General features: G+C 48.2%; 1 protein-coding gene across 1 annotated transcript; it reads left to right on the forward strand.

Annotated features, from left to right (window-relative positions):
- Window positions 1-4,947: 4,947 nt before the first annotated feature.
- On the forward strand, window positions 4,948-5,910 carry LOC149404145 (uncharacterized). The gene has a single exon (XM_089607421.1). It carries the CDS (start codon window positions 4,948-4,950, stop codon window positions 5,908-5,910), a length of 963 nt encoding a protein of 320 aa, XP_089463547.1.
- Window positions 5,911-13,621: the final 7,711 nt, after the last annotated feature.

Below are 13,621 nucleotides of genomic sequence, written 5' to 3' on the forward strand. Positions count from 1 at the left end.
AGGTGGTTTCCTGTATTTTCTTTCTGATTGCCTACTATGGATAGTTCCCGAGAAAGAGGTTCTGTCAATCGCCCTCCAGTACTCGACGGAACCAACTATGGTTATTGGAAGGCACGCATGACTGCCTTCATGAAGTCCCTTGATAGCAGAACCTGGAAAGCAGTGATACACGGGTGGGAAGCTCCTGTTCAGGCTGATGACAAAGGAGTCCCTATTGGTGCAAAACCGGAAAAAGACTGGACTCCTGCTGAAGAGGAGGCGGCCCTTGGTAACTCACGTGCTCTAAATGCTATATTTAATGGGGTCGATACAAATGTTTTCAGGTTGATAAATACATGCACTAGTGCCAAAGAGGCCTGGGAAATCCTTGCTGTTGCGTATGAGGGTACCACAAAGGTCCGTGAGCAAAAGCTTCAATACCTCACAACCAATTTTGAAGCCCTTACTATGCTTGAGGATGAATCTGTTGCTGAATTCAACATTCGCATCCGAGACCTTGCCAATGAATCCTACTCTCTTGGGAAACCCATGACCGACGAAGATCTTGTTCGGAAAACTCTGAGAGCTTTGAGTCCCAGATTCAAAATGAAGATCACGGCTATTGAAGAAGTCCATGACCTCAAAACCCTGAAGTTTGATGAACTTATGGGATCTCTCATGACATTTGAGCTCTCCCTGCCCAAGACAGAGAAGAAACACAAAGGGGTGGCCCTAAAAGTCTCTATTCATAAACAAAAGGATCAGGTATACTCAGATTCTGATAGTGACATTGACGATACTATAGCTATGCTTGCAAGAAATTATAGCAGGGTCATGAAGAGATTCAACCAGATGAATGGAAAAAATGTCTCACAAGATGTTAAGGACAAGTTTCAACAAAGATTCCAGAAGGATGTCAACCCTCACAGGAACAGTGATAGCGGTGAACGACCTGGCAAAGGCAAAGGCATTCAGTGCCACGAATGTGAAGGTTTCGGACATATTCAAAAGGAGTGTCCTAATTTCCTCAAGAAACAGGAAAAGGGGTACAACGCTACCTTTTCGGATGAAGATAGCGACTCTGATAAGATAAGTAATTTTGTGGCCTTTACTGCTCATGAGTCTACTGATAAATTTGGTGAATGTTCTCAGAAAATTGTTCTAGATGGAGAACTATCTGACGATGCCATGAATGACGCATACAATACCTTGCACACCAAATGGGTTGAGGAGTCTCAGATTCTCGACAAACAGAGTGCTCTTATTCTCACTCTGACTGAAGACAAGGCAAGGCTTCTAGAGACGATTGTGGATCTAAAGAAGGAAGTCAGTCGGCTGAATGGAGAGCTGGATCAGATGACTAAATCAGTCAGGATGCTGAACTCCGGCACCGACAGCCTTGATAAAATTCTCACAGTTGGAAAGCCTGCAAAGAACATGAAGGAGCTTGGGTATACTCACGGTGCTTCCACGTCTCAGACTACTTTTGTCCCTCAAAAGTCGGCTGTTGGAAAGTCTGCAAAGAACATGAAGGGGCTTGGGTATACTCACGGTGCTTCCACGTCTCAGACTACTTTTTTCCCTCAAAAGTCTGCTGCCCAGATGCCGCGAAATATGCCTCAGACATCTGTTCGTGACAAGTTCCAGAATCAGCATCAGCAACATCCTTATAGACCAACCAGGTCTCTTGTCAACAGACCTCGTTGGGTCTGCCATCACTGTGGACGTAGGGGTCATATTCGGCCATTTTGTTATCGTTTATATGGGAGGAATCTTCATCGGCATCAATCATCCCATAGGCAAGCTCAACCAAGTCGTTCCCCCTCATCTCGTATGGAATGGAGAGTGAAAAATGAGTCATATCGCGCCAACCTTGCTTACACCTCTCAGCGTGCCTTCACTGGTAACGATTGGTACTTTGACAGTGGTTGTTCTCGACACATGACAGGTGACCAAACCTTTTTATCCAACATAAAACCTTACTCTAACTGTCATGTTACTTTTGGTGATGGAGTGAAGGCAAAGATTATTGGAAAAGGTCAACTTAATTATCTTGGTTTGTCTTGCTTAACAGAGGCTTTGTTGGTTGAAGGCCTCACTGCTAATCTTATTAGCATTAGCCAACTTTGTGACTTGAGCTTACGTGATGATTTTACTCGTGATGAGTGTGTTGTGATAAATGAGGAACAGGTTGAGCTTATGAAAGGAACCAGGACTCCGGACGACTGTTACATGTGGTCCCCGGTCAAAGTCTCTCAAGTCACCAAGTGTCTCATGTCCAAGGCAGATGAAGCTAGGATAGGAAAACGGGTTCAGAAGTCGCACAAGATGGTGCAACATCTTACCACTTCGCGTGTTCTGGAGCTCCCACACATGGACTTGATGGGTCCTATGCAAACTGAAAGTCTCAGTGGAAAAGGGCAAGTGCAAAGAGACAAAGGAGAAAGCATAGAAGGAATAGCTCCTGAATTTTCTGGCCCCATCATCCCACAACAAAATGAGGTTATTGAAATAAAGAATCGGACTCTTCAGGAAATGGCTCGATTGATGATGCTTGCCAAAGATATTCCTCTACTCTTGAGGGCTGAAGCACTCAACACAGTTTGCCATATTCATAACAGAGTTATCATTCGTTCGGGCACTACTGTAACTCAGTATGAGATATGGAGGGGGAGAAAGAACGTCGAGTACTTCCATGTCTTTGGCTCTGTGTGCTACATCCTTGCTGGTCGGGCTCCTCGTCGTAAGCTTTATTCCAAAAGTGATGAAGGTATCTCTCTTGGGTATTCCAGAAATAGTTGTGCTTATTGTGCCTTTATCAAACGCACCAAGTTTATGATGGAGTCTATAAATGTGGTTGTTAATGACGTTTATGATGATTTTGAAAGTGCTGATGATGAGGATGAAGTTTTATCTAGTAGCACAGATGTCAGGACAGATGTTGGTGACAAAGTGGTCGACATTGTGACTAAAGACGATTCTCCTCGGGATAAGTCGTTCCCTGACAAGGAGACTGAAGCTGTGCCGCAAAGATGTGCTCCTTCTACAGTTATTCAGAAAAATCATCATGTTGAAGAGGTCATTGGTGATATTGAAGATGGGATACGTTTTATTGGAAGCCTTTCATATCTCACCACCAGCCGTCTAGATATTGCTTACTGTGTTGGTGTGTGTGCTCTGTATCAAGCTAATCCTAAAGTTAGCCATCTTTCTCGGGCTAAGCACACTGTAAGGTACATCTCTGGAACTGCTGACTTTGAGCTCTTATATTCCTGTGCTGCTACCTCTACTATTGTGGGATACCGTGACATTGACTGGGTAGGAAGTGCAGTTGATAGAAAAAGCATCTCAGAGTCTGAATATATTGTAGCGGGTAGCAGCAATACTCTACCTTTGTGGTTTAAACAAATGAGTGCTGAGTATGGTGTCGGCCAAGATGTCAAGACATTGTTCTGCAACAACATCAGTGGTATGATTATCTCTAAAAATCAATTAGCTGACATTTTTGCTAAGGTTTTGGATGTTGACAGTCTTGAAGATCTTCGGTCCTCACTTTGGTTATGCGTTATTGATCAATAGCAATTAAAGTTTATCGGGGGAATTTTTGGTCTTAACCTATGTGCTAATCCTTCGTTGATCCTTGTTCGCATTACTATTGTGTTTTTTCGCTCATGGGCCCATGTTTCTGGTTGGCCCATTCGACTGATTTGCCGGGCTAAAATGCCAATTGTTGTCTCTCTGGGCCTAAGAACAATCAAGGCCCTCCTTAAGTCACGACGTCGTTTTACTCCCTACCATGATTTCATTCATGCAGACGGTTACACTCTCGAGAAAGAAAGGGAAGTTTCCACCTGTTCGAACTTTGAAATTTCTCATTTTTCTTCGCTGATCTTGAGCTGTGTTTCGCTTACCCTCATTGACGGTTATCTGTGTGACAGTTTCCTTATTTCTATTTCCAAAATGGTGGGTACAAGAAGCGGGATCAGTACCTCTACTCTCTCTGGAAAAGTCAAAGCCACAATGAGGAAGAAAAATGTCGGGACAAGAAAGCCCGGTGCTGAGAGCAACATGCATGGAGTTAGGGTTCGAGGTCTGAAACCCAGCATATGCGCCGATGGTCAGGCCGGAGGTGCGATCGCTGGGTCATCAGTGCCTCCTGAGAACCTATCTCTATCTGCCGCCAGACGCGCAATTCTGAAGAAAGTTGCTCTCTCTATCACTGACATCACAGGAGAAGCTAGTTCCAGCAGTTCGTCTGAGGAAGAAAGAAGAAGTGTCGATGCTCCTGATGAAGAAACCCCCTCCGGTGTATCCCCCGTCGAAAGCCCTCACAAGGTTGTGCTAGGTAATCCTGCTGTCTCTGCCTCTCCTATTGATAGGGTTTCGCTGCCTCATCCTCAAGAGCCTACTCCTAAAGATGCCATTGGGGGCATGTTAGGCTTAAGTAAAGATGTTTCGCAAGATGTGCCTACATCTTCTCAGAGGCAAGAAAGAACGTCCGACCCTGTCCAGGATGTTGGAGAGGATATCCTTGCTTCTCTAAAAAAGAAAGTTCAGAAAGATGACGATGTGTGTCTAGCCACTCTTCTCTCAGAGAAGAAAAAGAAGAAAAGAAAGCTGGTGGAAGAAGCTGCTCCCACTACCATCCCGGCTAAAAAGAAGATGAAGAAACCGGTGAAGATGGGCTTGAACAAGAAGAAGCTGAAGGGAAAGTCTATTGAAGAAACAATGCCAGATGTCCTGAAGGATTTGGAAGAGGAAGAAGATGTTGCCCGTCCTGAAGGGGTGTCTCTCATCTCCAGGAAATCTGTCGGAGGCCAAAAGCTTCCCAAGGATCTCCCCGCCGCTCCTCTGGACAATGTCTCCTTCCATGAGGAAGATCGTGTCAGAAAATGAAGGTATGTCTATCACAGATCTATTTTTCCGGAAAAGGAATTGTCTAAGGAGGCCCTGAAGATTGATGTGATCATGGAACTCTTGTCCGACGCTCAACTTGGGAAAACTGTCTCTGGGATCGGGCCTTATTATCCCAGACTGGTGAAAGAGTGCATTGTGAATCTGTCCTCTGAGATTGACCAGCCTCATCACCCTGAGTTTGGGAAATTCTATGTTCGTGGCCATTGCTTTGATATATCGTCCACTGCCATCAACGAGTTTCTGGATAGAGGAAAAATTGTCACTGCTGATCGGCTTCCTTCCTTGGATGAGGTTGCCAAAGAGCTCACTAACGATGATAAGAAGACTTGGCCCACCAAGGGTTCTCTGCCTTCCTCAGATCTCTCAGCGAAGTATTCTGTTCTGTACAGAATTGGGATTGCGAATTGGGCCCCTTCATCTCACGGCTCCAGTATCAACTCCGATCTGGCATGCCTCATTTATCAGATTGGTACTCGGGCGTCCTTCGACTTTGGGGAGTTTGTTTTCAGTCACCTGGCGAAGCATGCTAAGTCATATGCAGTAAAGCTTCCTATTGGCTTCCTTTCGCTCCTGTCTGGCTTGCTGGTTGCTCAGAAGAAGGATCTGCTCAGGGCTGACGATGTTGCAGGTAAACCTCCCAGTGAACTCTCTTTCAGTCCTAAGTTGTTTGAAGGGAAACATGCCAGGGACCTTGTCATGCCTTCTGTCGCAACATCTGTCCCGGCTGGTGGTACCATCAAAGTGGCTCCCCTGTCAGAAAATGCCAAGAGCGATATTCTCAAGGGTTTGTTGGAAGAAGTTGCTGCTCTTAAGGAAGTCATTGCTATCTCTTCTCGAAGAAAGACTGCGTGTGAGCGTCTTATCTCTGTCATGACTCTCCCTTCTGCCATGGATGGTGCTTCCACTTCTCAACCAAGTCCCTCTACGTGTCCTGATGAACAAGAATCAGAAGATGCTGTCAGCAGCGACTCTCAAAGTTCTCTTGCCAACGATGTCTCTAATCCCTCTGGTTAATTTTTTTTTTTGGTCTGTAACATCTAACCTCTTTTTAGACACCTTTATGTTGGTTTCTTCGCATGCTACTGTGTTTCAGAGTGATGTTTTCTCTCTGGATGGTTTGTAAGACAGCTCTATCGTACCTTTTCTGTTGAATGATATGCTGCTCTTCTAGTTCTCATTACCTTTACAGGCTGTTTTTCCTCCCTCTGTGTTGGTCGATCCTTGCCTTTGGTATCTTTTTGAGGCAATCAGGGGGAGAGGCGTCATGAGGTCATTTATTTTGACTCTCGTTTTGGTTATGACGCTTGTATGAGAACTGGTCCTGGAAGTGCTTGCCTAAAAAATAGCCAAAGGGGGAGATTGTTGTTACGTTGTTTTGTTGGCTTTATTTTTTAGTGCAAGTGGTATGGAAAGATGTCGGGTGTTATGTTGTCACTTCTGGTTTGACATCTTTCCTCGTGTGTGCAGACAGTATTTCAGGCAAGTTTCCAGTTTTGACAGATTGCCTCGCTAGTGTCTTATTGCTGAGTTATTGCCTCGCTGCTGTCTTCATTACAAGATATCTGCCTCGCTGGAGCCTTCATTGCAAGATATCCTTCGCTGCTATCTTCATTGCACGAATATTCACTTTGTTGGAGTCTTTACTTTGTGATATTCGCTTGAGGCCGGGTAAGGAAACCCGAGATACCTTCCAGGATTGTACAGCTGCTATAAAAGCCATGCGCTCTCCCTTAGCAGCCTTGACGCTTTATTAAAATACCTAGAGCTCCTAGACGTGCAAGACCGGCGGATTGGGAGGCTTTGTGTTTTAATAAGAGCGGTGTAATTCCTTAAACACTATTCCACAAAGATTGAGTGTTTGTGAGATTTGGGTTTTGTGTTCTCGTGATTGAAGGTTCACGATCTGCTGAAGACTAAAGGTCATCCGAGCCAGGAGGTTGCTCGAAGGGTGGAATTGAGACGGAGCTCAAATTCAGGGGGAGTCCCTGTCTAGGTGATCACTGGTAGTAATAGTCTCTAGGTTTTATTGATTAGTTGATTGTAATCAGATATAAACCTTGTGTGTACTATTGACTACAAGATAGTGAAAATCCTTTCCACTGGCAGCGTGCCCCCAGATGTAGGTGTGTTTCACCGAACTGGGTAACCATATCGTGTGTTATTTGTTTACTGCTTTTTGTTGTTTATCCATATCTGTGTTCAAGCAAGTTGTCGGACACATTGTCAACACATTGTGTGCGACATCTTGACTTTGCGACTAATCAGAATTTTCAAGACGTATCAAGCGGGAAGTCTACTCCTCAGCGACTTGCCGGAACAGTCTCGTCGCCTCCACGTACTTGCATTTCAACCTCGGAAACACGACAAAGAACCACCACGTGCCTTGTTCAGGTTACAACGCACTAAAGTTGTTTAATTTTTCCAACTCTATCATATTCAATTAAATAACTAAACTCAATCAGAGTCAAACAAAGGTGTTGGAAAAATGTTGGTATTTAATACCAAATTAATGGTTGATTTGTGGCAACAATTTGAGTGGGGTCCACACATCGGATTTGAATAATTCTAAGTGCTACGTATTCCTTGTAATGAGGGGTATAAGATTGAATATTTTTTTTGCCAAAATCGGACCTAGGATGAATGAGAAATTGATGCTCAAAAAAACAAATTTATGTTGTGTTGTGGAAGGGAATTGCAAGAGTCTCACATTGGTTGGGGATGTGTGTTGTGCTAGTGTATAAATACTATCATCTATCCTTTAGTGGATAACCAAGTGCGAGAGAGGAGAATGTGGGTGGGTTAACTTAACACCTCACGCTCGCGCACACACACACACGCACCGCCGCCGAGCCGAGCCAGGCCAAGCCTGGGTTTCGGGTTTTGGGAATGTCTATGTCTCGGGCTCGGAATCGGATTGGGCTTGGGCTTGGGTCTAATCCTCATCTTTTTATTTCAAATTTCATTTCCGGATTGGGCTTGGGCCTACGCTACCATGCATTCACGTGGACACTTTACATACGCTACCATGCATTCACGTGGACACTTTCCATACGCTACCATGCATTCACGTGGACACTTTGCATCAGAGGAAAAACGTCTGACCTTTGAGTTCCATTGTAACATCTGACCCTTGAGAGTTGAAACCTCTCATTTATCTGAGGTAAAGAACTATTATGGACCTTAATGGTGGACATTTTTTGGAGCTAAAGCTCAGGTCTCTGTGCCAATAAAAGGTAGAGCCTTTATCTCATTTGAACACACCTGAAGTGAGAGATTTCCTTCTTATTCCCTACTGTTCCCTCTCTCTGATTGTTCCCATTAGAATTTTGTTTCTTCCTTTTGTCCGAACTTGGTAATAGTTCTTCTTCGGTTCTAGTTCATTGTTCGACGTACTAAGTGGTACCTTAGTTCGTCGAGATTATCGTTGTACCCTGGGAAGCCTTGCTCAAGTGGTCTAGTACCGGTGGGAGAGCAACAAAGCTTCAACGAAACAATCTAACAGTCCTCGACATTTTCCTCTCAGTTTCATCTTGTTTTCGGTGAAGGTTTATTAACTTATTGTTGTTCATCTTCATCTGTTCAGTTTGTCCAAAGACTTGTGGGAGTTACTGGATCGGAAGTACAAGACCGAGGATGGGGGCTCAAAGAAGTATATCGTGGGCCGCTTCCTCGAATACAAAATGGTGGACATCAAGACTGTTGTCAGTCACGTTCTAGAGCTACAACTTATCTTTCACGAGATTCAAGCCGAAGAAATGAACATCAGCAAGTCGTTCCAAGTCGCCTCCGTCATTGAGAAGCTACCTTTACGATGGAAGGACTTCAAAAACTACCTCAAGCACAAGTAAGAGGAGATGAGTCTTGAAGACCTGGTTGTTTGCCTCCGAATCGGGGAAGACAACCGCGGCTCAGACAAGAGATTCAAGATGACTTCTGAGAGAGCCAACGTGGTCGAGCATGGTGAAAACTCGAAGGGAAAGAAGCCCGCCAACAAAGGCAACACAAATTTGTTGGCAAGTGCTTCAATTACGACAAGGAAGATCACCGCGCCGTGGATTGTCGGAAGCCAAAGAAGAGCAAGAAGGAGGCCAATGTTGTGGAAGTCGAAGGTGACGACAAGTTCCTCATCGCCATGGTCTCCGAGGTGAATCTGGTGGGCTGCAACCCCAAGTCTTGGTGACTAGATTATGGTGCTACCTGCCATGTTTGCCACGAGAAGAGCGCGTTTTGCTCTCTCGACGAGACTCCAATCGGGGAGAAAGTGTACATGGGAAACTCTTCCACCTCCGAAATCATGGGTGTTGGACATGTGATCCTCAAGCTGACTTCCTAATGTTCTCTATGTGCCCGACTTGAGGAGGAATTTAATTTCGGGTTTTTTGCTTTGTAACCATGGTTTCAAGCTTGTCTTTGAAGGACAAAGGATTGTTGTTAGTTGTTGTCGCACAAAAATGAACAACGATTGAATACCTCGGGCGGTTCGATCCAAGGCCGGACCAAGTGATCACACTCGGGCCAAAAGTGTGAACTCGAAAGTCTCGAGCTAGGTTTTCTCCGATCAACCCGCCCCTCGGAAGAGGGAAAGGGTGAGGAGGAGGAGTGACCGTGCCTTTGTGGTGTAGGCTGCCTACGTACCCGTGTGTGGGATCAGGTCAGAACGTAGTTCAGGGCGTGCGTGACGCAACGTGAGGCATGGAGCCTTGATGGAGAAGCGTGCTCGATGAAGGAGACGGTGTGCGGAGGAGTCCTCGGTGATGTCTCAGAACTTCGGAGATCGCGTACGCGTCTAGTTGAGAACCCTAGGGGCGTGCATAGGCACTGGAGGGCGTTCGATCAGAGAGAGCGACGTCCGGGAGTCCCCGAGAGTGCTTCAGAACCTCTGAGAATGAGAGAGACTTGTGGGAATGCTTCAGGCCAAAGTTGGCATCAAAAGAAGCATAGCAGAGAATTGGATTGCTTCCCCCTCAGTGGGAGGGGGTTTTTATAGGTGTTTGATGGCCTTAAGAGGGTCCTTCGGCGTCCATGTGGGACTAGGGGCGCGTACCTCATCAAGTGGAGGTGCACAAGGGATGTGCGGCGCGCGACCCGCGTGCGCGTGGGATGCGCCGCACAGCGAGCGGCGCCCGCTGGGCCAGGTCTTCGTGGGCTTTTCGCGGCCGTCGTTCTACCGGCCCCGTCAAGTCATCATGGGTTTCGCATCCCGCGTTTGCGACATGAATGTACCCATTTGGCGGGTGGGATCAGACTCGAGGCTCGTCTCGAGGAGACCGACTCCGATCTCGGCTTCAAGGAGCGAGGCTTGATTCGAGGAGAATGACTCGAGGCTCGACTCAAGGAGATAGGCTCGACTTGAGGAGACCGACCCGAACCTCAACTCGAGGATCGAGGCTCGACTCGAGGAGACTGACTCAAGTCTTAACTGGAGGAGCGAGGCTCGACTCAAGGAGTTTATTCAAGTCTCGACTCGAGGGGCTAAGCTCGACCCAAGGGGCTAAGAGTTCGGCGTGAGGGCTTGTTGGTCGACACGTGATGGAGGGCTTGCCGCTTTCCAGGACCTCCGGCCTAACTATCGGCCCTTCGAGCGGCGTGCCTTTCTTGACACTTCGGGTTTTCCGAAAATGACCGACAACATTAGCCCTCAAGTTCTTTGCCGGGAGGTCCCTGGCAATGAACTTTATGTTTTTTGCTTGGGTGTTTGAGGAAAACTTATTCAAAATCCCCGTCACCAAAGGAAAGTTTTCTCTTTCCTATTCTTTCTCTTTCCTTTTTTTTACAACCGCGCGGTCTGTGCGGCGCTACTCGCATGGCGCGCAGTCGTGGCGCGCGGGGCTGGTGCACTTGCGCGGGGGAGTTCGACTTTTTTGGACGTTTTCCTCCGTTTTTTTCCTTGTGGGAGTAGGATTTGGACTCCTACCCCCTTAGGAGCCTATAAATAAGCCTTCCCCCTCCCTCATTCTTCCACTTTATTTTTTCTCTCTTTCTCTACACTTTTTTCTTTTCTACACGCTCGCATTATTGATATCCCTTCCCTTTTCTCAACTGAGGATCCCGAGATTGATTTCTCTCTCTTGTTTCAGGTCTCTGAACATGCAGAGGATGACTTCTTCGCGGGATTGGGGGAAGTTCCTTTGCACGTGGAAGAGAATCCAAGTAGAGTGGAGCAGTGGCTTGAAGAAGGCGACCCGGGCGCGACTGCACCCGTTCCTCTGCCTCGGGAGGAGTGCGTGCCGACTGGGCGTGGCACAGATGGAAACGCCGACCCTCCTACGTCCGGGGAACCCGCACCTCGCCTTGTGATCAACTTGGTCGGCGAGGGGGCACACGACAAGCCCCGTCCTGACTCGCCAAAGTCCGACTTGGATTCTCATGGCACGCCGGGAGATGTTGTGGGTGCGAATGAGATGACTCCGCTAGAGTCGGTCCTCGATGAGATTGACTGCGTGGACGACTTTGGTCCCGAGTCAGAAGATCCCGAAGGTCATTCACAGGCATATCCGGGGGCCGAGGGCCTCGCACCGGACCGTCCTGAGGGGCCGCTGGCCACTGCTGCGGCCATGTTGGGGGGTGGAGGCCCTTCCTTGGAGCCAGAGGGTACTCAGCCTGAGACCCCTGACGCAGAGGCGATAGTGTCGGCGAGGTCGCTTGCTAGGACGGAGTGGTATCCCGAGGAAGGCTTTGCTGCTCCCGAGGGCTTCGATTGTTCGGGGGTCGATGCTTCGAGATCGCTCACCTACCGGACATTCATCGGTCTCAGGGAGGCATTTGCCATTCCATCGTCCATGGCGCTTCTCCGCCCCTTACAGGGTAATCGTCCCTTTCGCCCTCGCCATGGATTTACCGCAGTTTCGGTCGCGAGTCTCAAATGTGGGTTGCGATTGCCGTTCCTACCCATCATTCAGCAGCTCCTCGCCCGATTCGGGGTGCATGCCTGTCAGATGAGTCCGACATGTTATCGCATCGTGGCAATGTGTCACATGGAGTGGCATTGTTAGACTGAGCGGGCGATGACCGTGAATGACTTCCGCAATCTCGTCGCGGTCTTTCCCGCGCCCGGGAAACCCAGTTTCTTCATGGCCCGCGATCGCCGAAATACTAAGCTGATCACGGACTCGGAGAAGCATAATCAGAGACCATGGGTGTGGGTTTCGGCCGAGGCCTTTGGCGATGCACCACCTCGGTTTGGGCCCTTGACCGAGTTTTCTGCCGATGCGGGGGCCGATGATCTCGACTTCATGAAGGAGATCCGGGGAATTTCGGAGGCTCGGAAGGTTGTTGAACGATTCCGTTCACCTGAGCTGATGGCTTCTACCGGATGGTTCCCGCCTTTTCCTCCTGTCTGTGACGACAGTCAGCAGGCGGAGAGCGCCCCTAGCGTTGTGTCATCCCCCTCAAGCAGCGGTCTTCTAGGTATTTCGACATTTTCTCTTTCTGTTTTTTGCTTTTAGTCTAGGGTTCTGACTTTGTTGCATTTGTAGCCTCCTCGACTAGGGTGAGGGCGAGGACGCGCTTAGCGAAGGCCTCTCGGGACCCAAAGTCGTTGGTGGCAATCCGTTCTCGGATTGCGGCACGGAACGGTCGAGAGAAGCCCGATACAGGTTATCCGACGGAGAGCGGCCCTCGTGCTTCTTTGAAGCGACCCTCTTCCTCGGCTCTTCCAGACACGTCTTCGGACTCGAAGCGCGTAAATTCGATGGTCGAAGTGGAGGCCGTGGAGGTTAGAGGGGAATGTTCCCTGGGTCTCGCTCAATCTTCGATGAAGATGTGGAAGAGCGTCGTGGCCAGCAGCGACGTGGAGTTCTTTCGTCATCGCATCTGTGACGCACAGAGAGTAAGTTTCTCTCGCTTTTACCCTCCTACTTTGTTCTGCTAGGGCCTTGTTTTTTGCTGACTTGTCTTTCCGCCTTCTCAGGTGCTTGCTCGAGCGACCCGAGACGAGAAGATCCTTCACGACCTTATTCGACGGATGGCCCTTGCCCAAGAGGAGCTTGCTCAAGTGAAGACTCAGCTGTCCCGTGCCGAGCGAGGCTCTCACTCAAAGGCAGAGTTCGCGAGTCTCCGCGAGCAGCTTCAAAAGGCCCGCGTGGAGTTGGGGGTTACCCGCGGAAAGTGTGACCGTGCTAAGTTGGCCGTGGCAACAATGGCTGAGGAGCTAACGTCACAATGGCTGAGGAGCTAACGTCGCAGTTGGAGTCGCGTACAGAAGAAATAGGTATTCTTCAGGGCCAACTTTCATCAAGCGAAGCTGCCTGTGTTCGAGCGGAGCGTGAGCGCGACTCCTTGGCGGAGGAAATGGCTCGGGTCACCGCGGAGAAAGCTGCAGCAGAACAGCTTGCATCTGACCTTCAAGACAATTTGACGTAGGGGTCGAAGAGGCGAGACACGCGGCGGCGGTGGAGTGTCGGGACGCCACAGCTACCGAGAATGCTTCTCGGGGGGTCACCTTCCACTTCTTCGACTCGCTGTTCCCACCACTCGACGTGGCCGATCCTATTGGCAACGATCCCGCAGAGTGATATATTTTCTTTATTATTATTTGTTCATGCAAGTGTTTAGCGCATGCTTTCTTTTAGGTTTTTCCTTTCAGCGCACTTGTCTTAGCGCTTGCTTTCTAGGATTTTCGGGGCGGTTGCCCTTTCTGTGATGAAACATTATTTATTTTTATGAACGTTTTTGCTCTTTTTTTTGTCATGGTGTGCTTTGATAGGCAAGTGTTTATGTCAATGGT

The sequence above is a fragment of the Urtica dioica genome, chromosome 2 (assembly GCF_054948205.1).
Source record: "Urtica dioica subsp. dioica isolate 48M chromosome 2, U.dioica_male_clone48M_v1_H2, whole genome shotgun sequence".
In the NCBI taxonomy this organism is placed as follows: domain Eukaryota; kingdom Viridiplantae; phylum Streptophyta; class Magnoliopsida; order Rosales; family Urticaceae; genus Urtica; species Urtica dioica.